Raw genomic sequence first — 19,540 nt, 5'->3', positions numbered from 1 at the left:
CCCAGGGGTCTCAGCTAAACATGGTGCGTGCGCTCAGGAGGCCTCGGTGCAGGCAGGAGCACGCTCCGTCTCCCGGCTGATCCCTCAGCACGCTGGCCTGCCTGGCCCAGGGCGGACGCTAGAAACGGGAAGAGATAGGAGGCCCAAAGGGAGCCGGCTGGCAGGGGTTTGGAGAGCATCGGGGATGTGGGCAGGATAGAGCATCCTCCCTGGCCAGCCCTTCCGGATGGGCTTGCCAAGGTTCTTGGAGGCAGAGAGGAAGCCTGTGCCCAGGCAGCAGGAGCGGAGCAAGGCTCTGGCCAATCCTGGGGCGGCAAGGGCGTCTGCGGGGTGTGGCATCGGCTGTTCGCTAAGGGCAGTGGTGTCCTGTCTCAGCCAGTGGGCTTTGCTTTCAGGAGCCAGGCTGAAGGATTGACAGAAGGTGGGAGGAGGTGAGCTGCTTCCCAAACGCTCTGGACCAGGACAGGCCCCAGGTGGGCGGGCGGGGCCAGCAAGACCAGCTGGAGGTCCCCTGTGCCTTCCTGACCCAGCAAGACTCCACCGGGCACCTCTTCCGCCTCCTCTCCCCTGTGCCTGCCCCTCCGTGCAGGCATGCCCTCCTGAGCCCCTCGGCCCCCAGCACAGGGCCGAGCAGGGGCAGTGCCTTCCTGGCCGCGGCTGGGGGTGGCAGCAGAGGCAGGGGCCCCTGTGCACCCACCAATAATCACTGCCCCGTGGGACCCCAGGGCTGCCCACCTGGCGCAGCACAGATTCCCATGTGCATTCTCTGGCCTGAGCTCACAGCCCAGACAGGGCCCTTGCGGGGGAAACTGGCGGAGGGCAGAGCCCCTGGGGTGCCTGTCCCTCCCTGGCTCAGACCTGCGCCTCTGGATGATGCACACAGCACAGCAGGACTGAGGCTGGTTTGTTCTTTCAGATCCGCTTTATTTCAGAATGAGCATGCTTATCTGTACCGGAGAGAGGGTTGGGCAGCTAGCACACGGCACAGAGGGAGAGCACATGCCAGCCTCACCACAGGCGGAGGGCCTGCCGCATCTACCCTGGGCTCCTCTCCTCCGGGCTCCAGCTCAGAGGGCAGCAAGGGAGGGAATGGGGCAGGGAGTCGGCCTCCTCCCAGGACCCTGCTCTATGGGCGACTCCTCCCAGACAGACTGGGCAGGGCTGCCGCTCCCAGCAGCGGAGTGGGGCAGGGAATCCACCAGGGCGAGCTGTTTCCCTTGGTTCTGGGGTGTTAGGCCAGCAAACCCCATCACATCCTCTCTGAACTAGGCTACGGCCCTGGGCGGGGAGTGGAGGCACGGGCTGCCTGGGGCGGTGAGGGTGGCACTGGGGAGGTGCGTGGGTGCAGTGCCGCCCTGACTACGAAGGGGCCAGCACAGCTCTACATAGTCAAGCATCGCCGTGGGGCTCACACGCCAGAGCTGTGGGGGGAGTGGCAGGCAGGGGCTCCAGACAGTCTTTTAGCTTTTAACGTTAAGGATTTGGGCTGAAAGGCCATGGTGCCAGTTGCGCAATTTGGCAAAACGTGGGCTGTTACGTTCCGTTTCAAACCTTTCCCTGTGGCAGAGAGAGAGACAGAGAGAAAGGGGCAGACAGACACAGACCCAGAGACAGAGAAACAGAGAGAAGGGAAAGAATGGGGTTAGGGGATGTGTCCGCCGGCCTCGTGTCTGAGGGAGGGGGCAGAGGTCATGGGAGCGGGGGTTTGGCTTGGAGAGGCTTTGCCTTCCGTGGGAACTTTCTAGATGGTCAGGCCTGGTTTGGGTCAAGACCAGAGTCCCAAGGACCAGTTCGGAGGGCCTGAAGCCCGGACCCGAGTGAGGGCGGCGTGAAGCCGGGCTGAGGACAGAGTGGCGAGGGCGGCCGCTGGCTCCCCCGGCTCGTGGTGAGGGCTGGGCAGGGCTGCTTTGGCTGTGGCTCTCAGGCTGAACCACATGGGCAGGGGCCCCTCCGGGGCCCAGAGGCCTCGCTGGGCATGAGGAAGGAGAAACACCTGTCCCTGTGATGAGGCTGGGCGAGAGGCCTGTCACCTCGCTGTGCTGCCCACTCTCTGCCAACCCTTGTCTGTCCCCAGAGAGAAGCCTTCCGACGCCATGCCTGGCCCGGCCCTTCCGGGCCTGAGCACGCCAGCACACACGTGCACACGTACTCCCAAGACTGCCGGCACACATACAGGGCCAGGACTTCCTCTCCGTCCCACCAGCGGGTCTCTGGGGCTCAACCCACAGCCTCTCGGCGAGGGCACAAGAAAAGCAGGGAAGGAAGAGCCAGAACAGAAATGGAGGGAGGAGGCTGGGAAAGGCCACTGACATGGATGCCGGAGTCCTGACCCTGCCCGGCTGCCCGGGCCTCTCACGCCTTCAGGCCAGAGGCGCACGGCGGCCCAGGGTCCCAGCCCGCCACACGGAACTGCTACACCCAGACCATGGACTACCACTCAGCAGCAAAAAGACACGCGCGAACCACGGATGCTCAATCGGCACGGGGAAACGCGAGGAGGGTATGAGGAGCCGCGGCCGGTGGAGAGGCAGTTGGGGGAGGGCTTTCAGAGGGCGACCGTCTCGGTTTGAGGGCAGGTCTTAGCTGCCAAGAAGCAGAGGAACCCGCGAGTGAAGAATGAGAGCGGGTGCTTCTCTGGGAGAGACACTGGCCAGGGGCTGGGGAGAGTCCGGAATCCAGAGGGTTCGGGGGTGGAGGGTGGGAGAAGAGATGTGTATGAGGAGAGGGAGTGAATTAGGCCGACGGAAGAATCCAGTCCCACAGGCCGAAGGCTTTTATGATCCTACTTATACAACATTCTCGAAATGACAAAATTATAGAAATGGAGAAAAGATCACCGTTTAGCCGTCGACGTGCCACAGGGTGGGGCGGGGTGTGGTAGGAGGTGGTGTCGCTATAAAAAGGCAACAGCGGGGAAGGCTTGGGGCGGAAGGGCTGTGCACGGGACTGCCAGTGGCCCCAGCTGTGCCGTCACCACTGGGGTAAAGGGTGCTCTCCGTATTATTTCCTACAACCGCATGTCAATCTGCAATTATCTCAAAATAAATGGTTCAATAAGTGAATTGCCGCATGTAAAAATCAGGAAGATCAGTTTCAGGTCTTTAAAAATCAGAGGACGCTCGTCTTACACGTCTCCGTGTCCCCACATTTACACTTGGCTCCCGCCCCTATCGGCGTTACCTGTGGGCTCCCACACCTGAGCCCTGCATATTTGGTCTCTGTAAGATTCTGTTGGACAGAGGGGCCACTGCTAACATATTGGAAACCATCCTAATGCCAAGAGGAAGCCTAGGCCCAGAGGCATCGTGAATGGCCTAAGCCACCTGGAGACTCAGCATCAGAACCACCCTCCACATGCCAGCTTCTCAGGCCAAGAGGAGGGGTAAGACAGCGTGGACAGAGGCCCCGCAGCCAGGCCACACAGCCCTGCCAACAGCACCAGAGACCACCCCAGAGAGCCACCCAGGCCGCAGCCGCAGCGCAGCCAGCGCCCTGCCCAGCCAGGCCTGCAGCCGCTGCATCGGCTCCGGGACAGCGCAGGGAGCGCCGGAGCGCCTGAGTCTAGGGAGCCTGCTCTGCTTGGGGCTGTTTGAAAATCCACAGCCAGCCAGAGAGGAGTGGGGAGAGAAGGAAAAGGAGAGGGGCGGGAGGAAGAAAGGGAGAGGTCCCGGACTCCCATAAGGGCCGCTCAGGGGACATCTAGGCTGTCCCGGTCTCTCCAGCTGCGGCTTTCAAACTCGCTAGGCTGGCAGAACACCAAGGACAACATGTCCACAAAATGCAGGTAATTTCGTTGCCGATGGCTGCCCACTGCTCCTCACGAGGGCTCCCTTTGAGGGAGGGCCCTGAGCCGGGTGGCTCCGGAGTGGTCCAGGTGCAGGGACGGAGCTGAGTGTTCCCAGGGAGGGAGGACACTTCGGGGTCCTGGGCTGTTGGGAGGGCCAGGTGAGGAGAGGAAAGGGAACCCCGATGGGCTTGGAAAAGGGATTGGGGGGTCATGTTGCTTGTGGAGGGGTGTTCAAGGTAACCCCTTCACCTCCTGTGAGCTCATCACTGCCATCAGCCTTATTCCTCCACCTGGGGCCTGGAGTGGAAGGCCCTTACGGGAGCGTTAGGTGAGCAAGAGACTGCACTTGGAGATAGTGGTGCCACCAGGTGGGGCCCAGGGATCTCTGCACATTGGGGTCCTCTGAGATGGTTACGCCAGAGGGATCCCAATTCCTCACAAATTCCGGCCCTGCCTGGGACGAAGCCCCATCAGGGCTGCCTCGCATGGACCTGGCCTTCCCACCGTCCCAGGGAGGCTGGCAACTTCTCTGAGATTAGAGGCTCAGCTTCGTGCGCAGCCCCGTTTGTGCTGCTACCCCAGGGGCGGCTGGGCGCCCGGCACTGCCCGCCCACAGGGAGGTGCCCTGCCTCCTGTTGGGGGCTGAGCAGGCTCATGGCTTCGGCAGGACTGGCTGCAGGAGGTGCTTCCGAGAGCCAGGACGGGCCAACGAGGAGGCCGGGGGCCCCCTAAATACCGCCTTTTGTGTCTCCTCACCCAATAACTGCTCAGCGCCTAAAAATATCCCAGGGAAAAACAGAGACGGGAGTTCCTGCAATCTGCCGCCTCGGTACTAGCGGAGAGTGGCCCGAAGTACACCAGAGGGAGCAGGGCCAGAGGCAGGGCTGCCTCATGGGAGGGAGAGCAGGCCCCCTGCTGGCTTCTTGTTGAAGGAACCTGGCGACTTTAAAGCTGTTTGTTTGGGGGGCGGGGGCGTGGGTGCTGTGAAGCGCTTATCAAATCTCAGGTCAGGCTAAGCGCCCGTGGGTGGCTTCGAAGGGGAGGTGGGACAAACACGGAAACAGCACACAGGGACAGCGGGACGCAGGGCAGGGTGCTGGGCCTGGCCGGGGAGCCCCGTTGGTTTGGGCAGCATCCCCATGTGCCAAGGTGTGGGCTCAATCCCCAGTCAGGGCACATACAAGAATCAAGAGATGAATGCATTTAAGAAAGTAGAACAACATCCCCCCCTCTCAACCCAATAAATAAAAAGTTAAAAAATATAGCTAGATACTGACTCTCGAGCCAAATCAGACATCGTCTCATTCCAGGCGCAGATGGCACGTCGCAGGCACTGACAGGCAGGAACTGCCGCGGGACCTGCAGGCGCTGTCAGCAGGCCCAGAGGGACCTTTAGGCTTGGAAGCCCCAGCCCAAGAGTGGGAGCGCTTTGGATCCGCAGCAACAGGGTCAGAAAGCAAGTCCACACCAACTCCAGCGGCCCGAGTTCCACTCCCGCACCATCCTGTGGCCACGCCACGCGGGTTAGCAAGGACAGAAAGCTTGGCCCAGAGTAGAAGGGCGGCTCTGAGCCCCAGCCTCCCACAGAAGCCACGCAGGGTGCACTTCCAGGGCAGATGCTCTCAGGAAGAACATGCAGGTGACATCTGCACCCAAAGTACAGTACCACACAGTCACACTGGGCTCGATGCCACATCATGGAGGACCCTAGTGGGTTCCAGTGGGTGCCTGGGCAGCGTGCCCCTCATGCATGGTCCGTGAGCACCTGACAGGCCACAGGTGGCAGGTGAGTGCCGTGGCCTCAGACCTGCAGTGCTTCAGAAACCCTCTCTGACCCTGAGACACCTCGTCCTGCACAGGCCCCGCCTCATGCCCAGGGCCGGTCCTTCCTTGCAGCAGCTGTTGTATTTTGAGCAATTTATGGAACTGATACCTCACTGTCTGGACAAGTGAGTCGGGGCTCAGGCGCCCATGCCCATGCCCAGCACAGCCCTGCTGGTGCCTCCTGGCGCCTAGCCTCCAGACTCACAGGGTGTGCAGGCAAGGCAGCTGGCTCGGTGCCCTCACAGGGAGAGATGCCCTCGTTCTCAACAGCCTAGTAACGGCCAAAGCAGCCCTGCCCCCGGCCCTGGACAGACCAGGGGAGCCCACGTCCTCACGCCTGGGCCCAGGGGATAGAGACTCAGCTCCAGGCACCCACCTCACCGACCTGGACAAAGGCCCCTGCATCTGCTGAAGCCCCTTAGGGGCCAGAGTTTCCAAATTCATGAACTTGGGAGGTGCCTTCCATAAGTCATGTGACCTGGGGGCTGCCCGGGGAGGGATGGGATTAGGAGGGGCAAGGCCACAGAGCCTGAGTCCAGGCACTTACCTTGACCTTCGCAAAGCTTCTTCATCAGGGTCTTGCACTGTGGGTAGAAAGTTGCTGGTCAGGAGGAAAATCGGGAGCATAAGAGAGAAAGCTACCAGAGCTGGGTGGACAGAGTCCCCACCCATGACTGGACGTGACCTCTCCCAGCCTATAAACTAGGAAGGGAAAGGCTGTGTGCTGGGCAGAGGGTGCTGGGTGCGAGTGGTCAGAGACGTGGCCAGCTCTGGGCAGTCATTTTGCCGGGAAACACCATACAAGCCCGCTGCCCGTTGTTTGGTCAGGCGCTGAGCAGAAGGCTCCTGTCACTCGCCTGCCCCAGAGCCCAGAAGGGCTCCACAGGCCACTGTTTATCTCAGGGCCAGCTCAGCTTCGGGGGTCAGGGGCTCGACTCCCTGGCTTCTGTGGACTGCGGAGTGGGACCCAGGACCCTCGTGGCACCTCCCCTTCCTGCCGCCCCCCAGCCCCACTCACTGTACTCGGTCCCTGTCATCTGGGCCAGGATGCGGAAGGAGCGAGACTGAAGGTTGGAGGAGCGGCGGGCCCACTCGTCAGCCTCGTCTTCCGGCTTGTTCTGGTTCTTAATCACAGCCTGGTACACGGGAGAGGCGCTGTCCACAGCCAGGTCTTTAATGGGAAGGCTCCTGCAATGCAGAGTGACAGTGGGCGAGGGCTGGGCAGAGCCTGGCCCCCCTCCCCTCCCCCACATAGACTCCCTGGCACCCCCACGGTGGCCCCTACTTGTCTGAACCCACCATGCCCTTTCCCCACTGCCATCTGAGAGCCGGGGTGGGGTCAGCTGGGTGCTCAGTGCTCAGGGTGGTCACAGGTGGACAGTGCTTCCTCTCACAGAGGGTCAGGAGCGCAGGCCCCTCCACCAGCCCCCTCCCCAGGCAGCTGCAGCACAGACCTGAGGACATCCCCGCCTCAGGCCGCATCTCCTTTAAGGAGCTAGGAGGCAGGAGGAGACATCAGAAGTAATTTCCAGCGCCCTGAGCAGGCCCTGAGTTTGGGGCTAAGTGAGGACAGGCCATTTGGGGACCCCCCCCCACAATGCCGTGACTGCCTTAGGAGAGGGCTGAAGGCTGTGGCTTGGCTACACACAGGCAGGCACAATAGGGTGGGGTGGGGTGGGGGTGAGAAACACAGCAACGAGGCCATGTGGGGGGTATCACCTGCAGATAGGGGCTCCGCCCTGGGGGAGCTGGGAGTGGAGCTGCAGGAGGTTTCCTCGTCTCTGCCCAGCCTGTGGAGGGGGACCTGGTGGCCTTCCCTGCCTGAGACTCCCAGGATCTGGCACACAGTAGGTGCTCACAATGTAGTTGAATAAATTAATCCCGTATCAGAGCCAGTGCCTCCCAGCCTGGACCAGACTGCAGGGCAGGACAGATCAAAAGCTTTCTGGGTGCCCACTCCCCCTGGCCAGAGGGCTAGGATGCAGGCTGCCCAGCCCAGCCTGCCGTGACTCAGGTGGAGCTCACAGCACTGACGCCTGCCTCCCCAGCCAGCGGCCAGCCCAAGCACGTGCTGATGCTGAAACAGATCCAGCGAGAACAGAAGGCTAACTCCCGGTTACAGCGTGGAGGGCCCCACAGGGTCAGAGCCAGGCTTCCCGGCTCCCAGCCCAGCGTTCTTTCCATCACACCGCACAGTGACAGGGCTCAGAAGGCCCCTTCTGCGCGCTGGGCCTCGGACACCCGACACTCTGTGCCTAGGAACGGCCCAGCCCATGGCCGGCCCTGTCAGCATCCCCTGCCTGCCTCTCAGGCTGCCTCTCCCTGCACCCCCAGGGGCAGCTGGCTGGGAGGGGCCCCTCAGTTCCCACATGTTCTACCCTCTGACCAAGGCGCCCTCCAGCACTGGTCTGGTCTCCCAGGAGGAGCCTCTTGGGATTGGCACCTGTGTCTGGGTCAGGGTGGGCTACAGCAGCAGGTGCAGACAGTGACAACAGAGGCAGAGCCGGGTGGAGCTGCCTCCCTGCCTGAAGGCTGTGCCCTGGCCAGGGAGCTACAGGTAGCCGCCTGCGGTTGGGGTCCATGGGGAAGACCAGCGGATCCCTCGGGGTCCAGGCAGGGAGGAGCCCGTCGGACCAGGAGCAGAGGAGGGTGGGGTCTCGCTGGGGGTGCCATTTCCCAAGGGTCTCAAAGCAGAGGCTGTGCCTACTGTCTTGGTGAGGCGGGCGATGGGAAGGCGCAATCAGGGCGCCCTGTTCTGCCAGGAGGAAGTGTGGACTGTGCCGTGGGCCAGGGGTGCAGACCCAGGCCAGGCCTCGCCTGTAAGCCTGCCCACACCGAAATCTGTGCCAGGAAGCAGCCAGAGGCCTTTGCTGCGGTCTCCCCAGAATGTGCCCTGAGGTCCCCCCAGTCCTCCCAGGGCTCCCAGGGCTCCGGGCTGCTGGGAATGTGTCGCCGGGGCTTCTGTCATCGGCCCCTTCCTGAGCCCAGAAGAATAGGCGCCGAGAGTGGAACGGCCCCGCGTCCTGGGACCCTGGGTCTGAGGCTGCTCTCTGGAGCCCCTCCCAGCACAGCCTTCTTGCCCCCAAAGCACTCCAGAGTCAGCGCAAGTTAAGGTCACCCTGGGGCATTTACCGCTCACACTGCCCTCAAGCCCGACCCCTCGTTGGCCCCCCTTGGGTGGCCTTGGCAAGCCCTGGCTCCTTCAGGTCCAGGTTCTGGGGTCTGGAGAGGGGCCTCTAATCACCCCCTTATCACCTCTGCCCTGAGTAATGGCCAGTGTGGATGCTGAACGTCAGGTCTACAACGTCCCAGTGCCGACAGAAAAGGCCGGTGAGCCCCGCAGAGCATGGCGAGGACACAGAGACCCCGGCCGGGGGCGGCACGCGTGCTTTCACCCTCACCGTGTCCACAGGGGCATTATTTGGGCAAACCCCCAAAGACCAGCCTGGGCCGGCCGCAGGGCATGTCGTGTGGCTGCGAGGAGGCTGAGGAGAAACAGACAGAGGCACTGTCCGCAGACACACGCCCCAAACCCACACCGGCCACAGCCAGACAGACGGACGGACGACGGAACAGACACCGGGGGTCTACTTACGCCAGCGGCGACGCCCTGCCAAGCAGAGGGAAGCCCAGCAGTGCGTGTGTGTCCATCGGGGGATGGCAGGGGCGGCGCACACGGGGGAGCAGGGTTGGGGTCAGAAATGAGTTAGGGGTGGGATGAATAAAGGAGGAAGAGAGACAAAAAGAAAACCGTCAGTGAGGAAGGCATCGTGGAAATCCACAGCAGAGACGGAGACGGAGCGCCTGCTGGCCCCGCCCCGAGGGCAGCTCTTACACGGCCAGCCCCGCAGGGCTGCGCTAGGAGGAGGGGAGCGCATGGAGCTCCCCAGGCCCACGGAAGGGCAGGCGGGGCGGGAGGCAGCAGGGCGCTGGGAACAGTCCTTCCGGAAGACTCGATAGGCCAACGGTGCCTCATGTGAGACAGACCAAACAACAGCGTGCTTTTCCCAGCGCAGAAAATCAAGTTCTCCCGCAGAGCAGTTCCTCCATCATCTGCCACTGAGCTTCCCTTGGCCTGTGGCCGCCCTTAGGAGCACACCAAGGACACGCCTGCCACATGTGGGGCAAACAAGTGTTAGCAGGAAATCCCTGTCATCTCTTCGGCTTAGCCAGGCAGTTTTGTTTTTCTGGGTACACATGAGACACAGGTTGTGTTTTTAAAATTGCATTGTCATAGTTTCTGCTTCGAGCCATGGAATTAAATCAATACTGTCTAGAGTTCTGCCTGAGCCAGGCCAGTTTGAGACCCACAGCTCTAGAGCGAGCAGCTTCCGCCCCCTGGTGGCCCCAGGAAGCACCGCCTCCGTAGCCAGGCACCCCCCCACACACACACCCTCCCCCACCAGCCTGCACTCACAGCATGGCTGCGTTCTGCAAAGGTCAAACACTATTGGAGTTTTCTGGGACTTTTTAACCCCTTTATCCCTCTTACAACATTTGTTTTTCTTAGATTTAGAAAAAAAGTACATCATTTTAAGATTTTTTTTTTTTTTTGCCTTGAGTTGCTGAGGATACTGAGTCAGGGATAAGATGTTGGCCGAAGAGATAATCTGTCAGTTCTGAAAATCAACACTCATGTTATTCCCAAGCAGAAAACTGTCAGAGACTCTGTGTGTGTGTGTGTGTGTGTGTGTGTGTGTGTGTGTGTGTGTGACAAGAGAAAGAGAGAGGCAGAGAATAGAGAGTGAAAGAGGCAGAAGCACAGAGAGAGAGAGAGAGAGAGAGAGAGAGAGAGAGAGAGAGAGAGAAACTAAGGGAGACGGAGAGAAAGACAAAAGGAGGAAGAGGTCCCACCCAGACAGTGTGGCACAGTGGTTGGGCCTCGACCTGTGAACCAGGAGGTCATGGTTCAATTCCCAGTCAAGGGCACATGCTGGGGTTGCAGGCTCGATCCCCAGTAGGGGTGTGCAGGAGGCAGCTGATCAATGATTCTTTCTCATCATTAATGTCTCTCTCTCCCCCTCTCCCTTCCTCTCTGAAATCATAAAAATACATTATTTTTTAAAAGAGGAAGAGGTCCTCATTAATGTTTGCACTATTAGCAGTTTCACCCACAAATGATTTTCAGACACCGGGAAAATCCCTATTTCGCCCTCAGGTGGAGAACAGGCTAATTTCAGGGACCCGATGCCCTCAGTCCCCCGGCCCCGGGGCCAGGCTGCCTGGGGCAGCCAGGAGGAGCAGGAGCCGGGAAGCCATTTCGAATCGCCCATCTTTGGAAGGATGCAGCAGCTTCCCTCCAGAGAACGGCTCCGTTAGGGGAGACTGGGCGATCCAGAGTGAGAGCGTGATTGGTTAACAAGGTTCCAGAAGCTAACCCAGCCCGCCGGGCCGGAAAGGCAGAGGCCGTGACAGCACGTGGAGGAGTGCCATATCTGCGGTTCTCCCCTTCTCCTCAGCTGGCCCAGAGATTAATTCTGAAGAGAGGACGCCATGTTCTGGGCCCTGGGCTGGGCCCCGGAAGGCAAGGCCAAGGAGGAAAGCTGGTCTCGATGCCTAAGTCTCTGCTGGTGCGCGGCCTGCACCTCAGCCTCGCGGGGAGGAGGCCCAGCCAGCGCTGAGGTGGTGAGCGGGAGCCACTGCGGAGGGAGGACGCTTACCCACTGAAGTCACTGCCCTGGGCCTGGGCCTGCCCGGCAATGGCGTCCATGATGGCGTCCTGGGAGTACATGCTGATGGGCGTGTTGTACTGCGCGTGGATGATGGTGGCCTTGCCGCCCAGCCCCTTCACCTCGATGGGCTTGTGGGTGGACAGGGCCGAGTCCTTCAGGGCGTTGGGGTTGAAGCGCTCCTGGTAGTCCGCACTAGGGGGAGCAGGGGGAGCAGGGGGAGCAGGGGGAGGAGAGAAGGGCGACAGGTGGTGTTACCTGGGCCATCCAGGGAGGGCTGTGGAGTGTCAGGAGAGACCTCCCAAAGTCTGATCCCGGTCGGGCCGGAAATCCTCGCACTCCCCCAAGCCCTCTGAGGGCTGTTCGTGCCCACCTGGGCTTCCCCATCCCTGGGCCCGCTCCGGCCCAGGCCAGCAGGGCGCCAGCGTTGGAAGCTCTCTCCGCACCAGCCGGGAAGCAGAGACAGTGGGTGGGAGAGGGCTTGGGAGTGTGGCACAGGCGCTGGGCCGCGGGCCAGGCAGCAGCAGCCCAAGCAGAGTCCCGCACGGCCAAGGCGAAAGCAGCCCCGCTGGGCGGCCACGGAGAAGGTGGCCTTGTTCCTCTGCTGAGGCCTCACCCTGCCAGCGCCCCCTGGTGGCCAGCGTTCTGCTCCTCCAGATGCTTCGGGCGAGCTTCTTCCTCAGAGCAGGGCTCGGCTCAGGCCCCACATGTCCCGGCTGCTGTGTGGCCCGCCAGTCTACCCATCAGGGCTCTCCCCTCGACAGGCAGGTGCTCCCCAGGCAAAGACAAGGTCAGGGGCAGCCCGCTGAGGGTCCCGCAGGACAGAGATCTTCAGGCTCACGAAGAACCCAGGTCAGGCGGCGCTCCCCCGCCCCGCCCCCCCAGCCCCAGAGCCGCCTGCTGGCCTTGGGCAGCTGCCCGAGATGGAGAACTGCACGCAGGGGGGTCAGGCCGAGCCCTAGCACCCCGCCCTGCGCTTCCCTCCACACTCGCGGCTTCACACATGCAGGCGCACTCGAGACAAATGCACCCCCTCTCACGCATGCACACACACGGACACATGCTGGCACAGGCACACGGGTCCAGCCCGACGCATGCTGGGATATGCACGCAAGAGCACACACATGCTTTCCTTCGATACTAACTTGGCTGGAGAGTTGGCTACCACCTGGGGAGGAGAGAAAGAGCAGAGAGGAGGGCCGTCAGGGAGGCAGGGCCAGGGCCCGCGGCGGGGCAGAGCCAGCCAGAGTGCCGAGAGGGGCGACGAGCTGAGTCCCACAGCGGCGTTTCCTCGGCGGGTCCCTAAGCGCCCGAAGCTTTGCCAGGAAGAAGGGCTCTGGTCCATCTTTAAGGGCACGTGTACACGCATCCCCCACACAGCCTGGCAGAGACCCTTGGCTGCCACTGCCAAGGCCCAGGCACCTCCGGGCCAGACAGCAGCTCTGGACGTGCCCTTGTTCAGTGGGGGCTCTGGGCGTTCTGCTCCCTGGGCAGGAGTTGCATGGGGCTAGGGTGTGTGTGAGGTGGGGTTACCCACAGCCCCAGGGACCTGCCCTCCCTCTCAGGGGAGGGGCAGGCAGCGGTGGCCAGTCCTCCTGGGCACAGGGGTGGGGGTCTGTGCGGGCTCCAGTGACGGCTCCTAAAGACCCTGGACGGGCAACAAGGCAGGGTGAGGAGCAAGGAGGCTCGGAAGTCTGGGTCCAAGGCTGATGGCAGGAAAGCCTCAGGCAGGCAGCCCGTCTTGGGTACCACAGAGGCCCCTCGGCCTCTCCTCTGAGGGAGCCTCTGGAGCACCCTCTCCTTGGAGAGGCATCGCCTGCATTAATCCCTTGAGCACAAACTCCTTGCCCCAGCAGATCCTGCCGGTATCTGAGGCCTGGAGGGGTGCATGTAGCGTCCTTGCCCCAAACTCTGCCAGCGTCTCAGATCCGACCACGGTGGGCTCTGACAGGGGAGCCTGGGCCCAGCTGGCCTGGCTCTGCCCATCCTTTGGCCGAGACCCCGGGGATCCAGGCCAGAGCCAGGGCCCCTGAGCAGCCTCGCCAGGGCCCTGCTCAGCCCCAAGCCCGTGTGTCAGAGCTGATAAAATGTCCTCTGTCCCCCAGTCTCAAAATAGCTGCCAGTGGAGCTATATTAGGAGAGGGCCAGCACAGAGCTCCAGCCCTTCTCCATCTTTGGCCAGTGCTGACAGCTGCAGGGCCAGCTCTTGCCCTGGCCAGCCGTGCCCCCGGCAAAGGGCAGCGTTGGCCTCTGGGGCTGCCCCTGCCCCGCCTGGGCAGGCAGCTCCTTCTCTGGCTTTGATTCCTGCCCCCCGCTTAGCTCCGTCTGCGGCCCGGGGGCTGGAAGGCCTGAAGCAGCATAACTCAGAGGCCCCAGAGCTGTGGGACCTGCCCGGGGCCCTCACTGCAGGGTGGCCTGCAGACGCGGCCTCCAGTCCAGCCCCAGAGACTGCAGGCATGCTCAGGCCCACTGTCCCTGCACCCCGTTCGTCTTCTCCATGCCTCCCAGGAGAGACGCTGCCAAGAAACCACACCGCAAACTGCTCAGAGAGAGAGAGCTGGGGAAGGAACTTCCTTTTAAAGCCAGACTGGACAGAGTCCAAATCTTGACCCTGCCTCTTCCTGGCACCGTGACTGGGCAAGTCGCCTGTCTCAGCCTCCTCGTCCGTGAAAGGGACTGAACAGACACTGGAGGAGAGCCTCGGGTGGGCCCCGTGTCCAGTGGACGGACTCGGAGCATCTGGACACTTGGTGAAGGCAGCGCCTCGGCCCAGCAGAGGCTGCCGGGCTGGCGCAGCTCGCAGGCCCCGCCCTGCCCGTGGCCCTGCCCGGCGCAGCCCCGGCCTCCCTCTGGAGGAAGCGCTCCCTCCCCAGCCGGCTTCCCTGGGAGGACACGCCGGCCCGGTGCTCTGAGTGTCAAGTTATACTGTAGTACTTGTCAGCTTCCCAGAAGTCCCTGTGCCCAGAGGAGGGCACCTTGGAAGCCATGGGAAGTGGGGGTGGGGCTGGCCTTGACTTCCCGGGACAGGTAGGTGGGTCCCTGTCGCCATGCAGGGAGGAGTCAAGTCGACCCAGGTGCCAGTCCTATCTGCCACGCATTAGCGGTGTGACCTCGGGCGTATTCCTCACTGCCTCTGGGATTCTCTTTCCCAGCCGTACAATGGGGGGGAATGATGCGCCTCTGAAGCTGCTGAGAGAGATGTGTTCGTTGAAGCACATGGCTGTGAGAAGGGGCCCAGACCAGACTGAGGGCTCAGTAAGGTGGGCCTCACAGCAGCCAGTCCCAAGGGGACCAAGAAGAGTGAGCAGCCCACCCAGGCAGAGGAGGGGCCGTTTCTATGCTGCCGTTCCTGGAGCTTCCTGGCAGAAGCTGCTGGGGAAGGGCCGGGGTGTATGGCTCTGCCACCTTCCACCCGGGAAGTGCGAGGCCAGCCTCACTAGGATCTGGGAGACCTGGGGACCTGGGGGAGGGGGTTTTCCGGGAGCAGTGAACTGTGGGGCACCCGGTACCTTCTGTGGCGAAAGAAGGGCATGGGCTTGGGTCAGACTGATCTGGCTCTTGGTGTACTAGCTGTGCGCCCCCAGGTAACGGAGGGCAGTATGTACCGAGCCCCCAGAACAGAGCTCAGTGCTGTGTGGGCTGTTGCCCTCAGTCCTCCCAGCTGCCCTCCTAACCACTGGACCACACGCCTCCACTCAGCCTGCTCTGCTTCGAGGACACAGTTATCAGGGAGAACTAGATCGACTGCACGGGGCCATGAGAATGAGAATGAGATAACAAGCAGAAAGCACTCCGGGACTACCGCAGGCTCTGCTGAGGCTCCTTCCGCCCCCCGCCCCCCCTCCACCCATGCCCCCTGCCGGCTCTGGGTTTTTAACTCCAGTGCTCACAGGGTCCTACCAGCCAGACCTCAGCAGGCAGGGTGGCTACCATTATGCACAGCCCCTGTCTCCTTGGGGTCCTGCTTCCTTGCGGCCCCACCCAGCAGGGTCAGCCCTGTAAGCCCACCCCCTTCACACTGCCAAGTCTCTCTGAACCCAGCAGAGATACTTCCCCCTCCAGGCAGCCTTCCCAGACCACGTCAGCCTTAGAGAACTGCCCTCCCACCTCGCTAATTCCTCCTCACCCCTGCCTCCAGGTTCCTGGGAGGGTGAGGATGAGCCTGTCCCCCTGCCCCGCAGGCTCTGTCCTGTCCTGGGGGTGGGGGGTGACAGTTTTGGGTGTCAGAGTCTCTTGCATTCAGGCCCAGCTAGGCCACTTAGTTGCTGGACAGCTGGACTTCCACGTAACCCTCTCCCAGTCTGTTTTCCCTCTGCACATCCAGCCGTCCCCCAGGTGGCTGTGCAAAGCAAGGAGCCCGGCCCACGCCAACGCCAGCAGCACTTGCTCCCAGCTCTCAGCCTGCGGGCCCTCCTGGGGTTGGGGCTGGCGATGGAGGCCAGCTCCTCACTCTGATCACCTGACCAGGCTCTACTGAGCACTGAGGACCCAGGTGGCCCCAGACCACCTTGCAGAGCTGTGCCCATTACCTACCCGCCTGGGAGTCCAGCACCTGAGGCCTTTCCTCGGAGGCTCATCTGATACAGCTGAGCCATCTCCCTCAGCGTCTCTGCCGAGTACAGGCCAATGGGGTTGTTATACTGCCGGGGCTGGCTCGGGCCCTGGGGCGCTTTCGGGCTGAGCGAGGGCAGGGCTCCCTCCGGGCTGGTCTTGGCCCCCGGGCTGCCCCGAGGAGGACCAGGGTCAGAGGCCTCCACGTGGGAGGAGAAGGCGGAGGTCTGGGAGAAGGAGGCGCTAAAGGTCTGCCTGACCTCCGTGCCCGGGCCGGCCAGCACCTCGGGGTTGGTGTCCAGAGCAGGGTCCTGGCACAGGGTAGCCGCCATGCAGGGGAGAGAGAAGAGAGCAGTGAGAGGCCACACGCATCCAGTGCTTCTGCGTGGACCTGAAACAGAGGGTTAGTGCGGGCCCGCGGCCCAGCTGCTGCTCCGGGCTCAGGGGGCAGACAGGCTCCTGGAAGAGCGGTTTGTCAGGAAGAGCTGGGGCACAAAGCTCCTGGCCCAGGGCTGGCACCCCCCGGACAGAAAGCCAAGCCAAGCCAAGCCTGCCTGCCTGCAGGGCGAGAGGAGGCTGGAGCAAGGGACTGTGGGTGGGTGGGGGCACCCACCTCCACTCCATGTCTGCTTCTCCTTCTCTGAGTAAGGGCCCCTGGTGGGCACAGCCCAGCCTCCTGCTCTTCTGACCCCAGACTGTGATGCCCCCACATGGCCAGTGAGGGGCCCAGCTGGCAGTGGACAGGCAGAGTGGAGGTGCAGGAGGAGAAACTGAGGAAGTAGGGGCTGCCATTTGGCCCCTTCGGTTCACCTCTGCAATTCCCCCAAGCAGCCTCTGCCTATTCCCCATCTGCCACCCTCCACGCCCCGCCAGCCTCTTCTCCCCTCATTCTGTCCCGTGCCCACTCTGCCTCACTGGAGAAACAGGGGTCAGTATAAGGTCATGCAGGGAGGGGTGGTGGGGCGGGCCTCCCAGGCCTTGGGCCCACAGGGCTGAGTTGCTTAGAGGAAGCTGGGCAGGAGCCTGGGGCACAGGGCGAGGTCTGTGGCCAGGGCTCCACCTCTCTCCTGCCTGTGTCACCACCAGCTTTGGGGCTGGGCTCTGTGGCTATGCAGCTGGGAGGAGGAACGGAAATCAGAGGAAGAAAGCCGGGATCGGAGGAGAAACCCAGGAGCCAGCAGGCCCCTCCACACCCACGAGCTCCTCCAGGATGCCCGCTGAAGCTGGGCCTCCAGCTCCCCTGCCACAGTCCCCTGTCCCCGGCCTCAGGAAGGGGAGGGTCAGGGCCCTGGACTCTGTGCCCCCTGCTGTGAGGACACGGCCTAAGCCGCTGGCATGTGGGCCTAGCCAGGAGGCCCTGGCAGGTGGCACCCAGGCAGGCACTCCTCTCCCGGGGCCGGCCCCTTCCCAGGGTCAGCTACAGCGGCAGTGGTGGCGCAGGACCGACCCCTGGCCATGGGACTGCACCCAGGAGCCGCGTCTGGGAGTGGAGTCCACCAGCACCTACCTTCTGGTGGGGGATCACTGGCAGAGGAGACTGGATCGGGGGCGCTGCCGTGGAGATGGGAATGGGTCGCTTCGACCTGGAGAAACCAGAAATGAGGCCACGTGAGGACAGTCACGCCTGGGCCAGGAGCTCCGCGGAGAGCCGTGCAGGCGGGCAGCCGGGCAGAGAGCCCGAGACCCACTGCCCACCGCGCAGGCGGGTGGCTCCAGGAAGTTGCTCGTCTAACCAGGATGGAAAAGCATGGCCTTGGCACTGGGCAGCCACGGGCCTCTGCCTGAGGAGAGAGAGCAGCGGAGGCCTGGCTCCTGGGCCTGATGGCCCACACCTGGCAGCACCAGACCACCGCCCCCCCCCCCCCAGCCCCGTCTGTTCAGTGAAGCACAGACGGGGCAGGTGCTGGACGATGACTTGGGCCTGGTCCTCCTCTGGCCTTGGGCACAGGGCGGGGCCCATCCCCAGCCTCCCCGTCTGGAGGGCTCCACCTACTTCTGCAGGGTGAGGCTCAGGTTGTAGCTGGCCGACTTGATCTTGTTCTGGGCCTCCAGGTGGGTCATGGTGTCTGTGTTCACGCCGTCGATGGCGACCACGAGGTCCCCCTGGCTGAGCTGTGACTGGGCTGCCTTGCTGCCCGGTGTGATCTGAGAGGGTGCAGACAGGGGAGCATCAGGAGGGTGGGCCTGAGGCTGGGCCCGGCCTCGGGGAGGTCGCCTGGGGTCGTGGGTGGAGGCCTGCCGTCTTGTCTTTTACATGGTGGCTGGCACCGCGGACCCCCAGTCGGTCCCTCCTGCTGGCACACAGCCGCCACGTCTCCTAGTGCCGGCGTCTGCGTGTGGCTGGTGGCACGCGAGGGAGGCGGTGCACGCCCTCGCAGCCTGTCCCCAGCAGTCGGTCTCGCACCCTGCACCCTGCACTCACTCTTCTCGCCGGCTGACTGCATGCAGAGGACCCAGAGGACAGCTGAGCTCCTAGCAGAAGAGACCTGAGCCCCGGGGCCGTACTTGGAGGAGAATGACCACCGAGCACTGCATCGGACGCTGCATGAGTGAGAAATGAACTCCCACTGCGCGCCATTGGGCTACGCGGGCTCTTGCTACGCCGGTTGCTCCTGTACCACCTGCGCCTGAGAACCCACAAAGCACCTGCCAGGCTCCAGGGGGAGGGGACAGGCAGGAGCGGAGGCTCAGCACCACCGCAGAGAGGCTGCCGGCCACAGGCGGGACGAATGCCCCTCACAGAGCATCCTCATGTGAGTGCCTAGAGCTGCCAGGCCAGGGGGCCCAGCAGGCTGGGCGCTGTCAACCCTGCCGGGTGAGCAGGCTGGCACACGGGGCAGGTTCGGTGCTCTGAGCTGGCTTCATCCTGCCCGAAGGGGAGGTGTGCCTGGGGGGCCAGTTCCCTAACCCTGCACCCTAATGACAACACAGAATGTCAGAGTCTGCCCCCCGCCCCCGCCGTGATCACAGAATGCCAGGCCTGCGCCACCTGGAGCACCCCACACAACGCCAGGAAGAGGAAGGCCACACCCCGGGAACATTATGTGGGACTCTGGCTCCGACCCACTGACATCGGGCAGTACCTGGCTCTGCACGCCTGGCTCCGGCCACGCCCTGGGCCGTGGGGACCGCGCCCGCAGGGATGTCACAGGAGATGCTGGAGGCCTCGGGACACCCCCTGAAATAGTTTGGTGGCCGCTGCGGGGACAGTCTGGGAATGTGATGAAGCCCCGCCTCTAAAGACGCCTCCGCACGCCTGAGACTGCCCGCCTACCCCCCCCCCCCCCGAGACGCCAGGTGGCGCTGTGCGGCGCTGGGATGACCGAGACGCGTGGCCGGCCGGGCAGGCCCCGCCCAGAGACGCGGGAAGAGGAGCCGGGCTTTGCCTCCCACTGCCCACCAGCCAGCCTTCCTGTCTCCTCTGGGCACAGGGCCCACCGTCCTGGCCAGGCCCAGGGACAAGGCCGGCTCCTGACGCTGGCAGACGCTCTTCTCTGGCCAAGGTCTCGGGACCAGCTTAGAAGGAGCCAGAGGGGACCCGGGGACCGTCGCCCATCCTTGGTGTCAAGTCTGACAGGGCTTTGGCCCGGACGGGACTCTCCCCTAAGCCAGAGCCCTGCGGCCACTGCCCGCCAGCCTGTGCCCAGGTGTGCTCAGCAGAGCGGCCCGGAACCGAGCGATGACCTCGTGACCACAGAAGAGTGCTACC

General features: G+C 63.1%; 1 protein-coding gene across 4 annotated transcripts in view; it reads right to left on the bottom strand.

Moving 5' to 3' along the window:
- Positions 1-19,540, bottom strand: part of LDB3 (LIM domain binding 3) — a 61,394-nt gene that overhangs the window by 34,734 nt on the left and 7,120 nt on the right. Inside the window, exons 3-10 of one of the 4 annotated variants that reach the window (XM_028156822.2) lie at positions 17,825-17,976; positions 17,339-17,414; positions 12,426-12,448; positions 11,272-11,475; positions 9,207-9,221; positions 6,630-6,799; positions 6,159-6,195; positions 913-1,557 (exon numbers count right to left, since the gene is read on the bottom strand). In XM_028156822.2, coding sequence (XP_028012623.1) covers positions 1,461-1,557; positions 6,159-6,195; positions 6,630-6,799; positions 9,207-9,221; positions 11,272-11,475; positions 12,426-12,448; positions 17,339-17,414; positions 17,825-17,976 — 774 coding nt within the window. In that variant the 3' untranslated portion in view covers positions 913-1,460. Of the gene's footprint in view, positions 1-912; positions 1,558-6,158; positions 6,196-6,629; positions 6,800-9,206; positions 9,222-11,271; positions 11,476-12,425; positions 12,449-15,813; positions 16,143-17,338; positions 17,415-17,824; positions 17,977-19,540 lie in introns of those variants that run through there. The other 3 variants (XM_054729015.1, XM_054729014.1, XM_054729013.1) reach the window with 3 other exon arrangements.

This window comes from Eptesicus fuscus, chromosome 17 (assembly GCF_027574615.1).
Source record: "Eptesicus fuscus isolate TK198812 chromosome 17, DD_ASM_mEF_20220401, whole genome shotgun sequence".
In the NCBI taxonomy this organism is placed as follows: domain Eukaryota; kingdom Metazoa; phylum Chordata; class Mammalia; order Chiroptera; family Vespertilionidae; genus Eptesicus; species Eptesicus fuscus.
The sequence above is the reverse complement of the archived record's forward strand: the minus strand, read 5'-3'. Positions and strand labels throughout refer to the sequence as shown.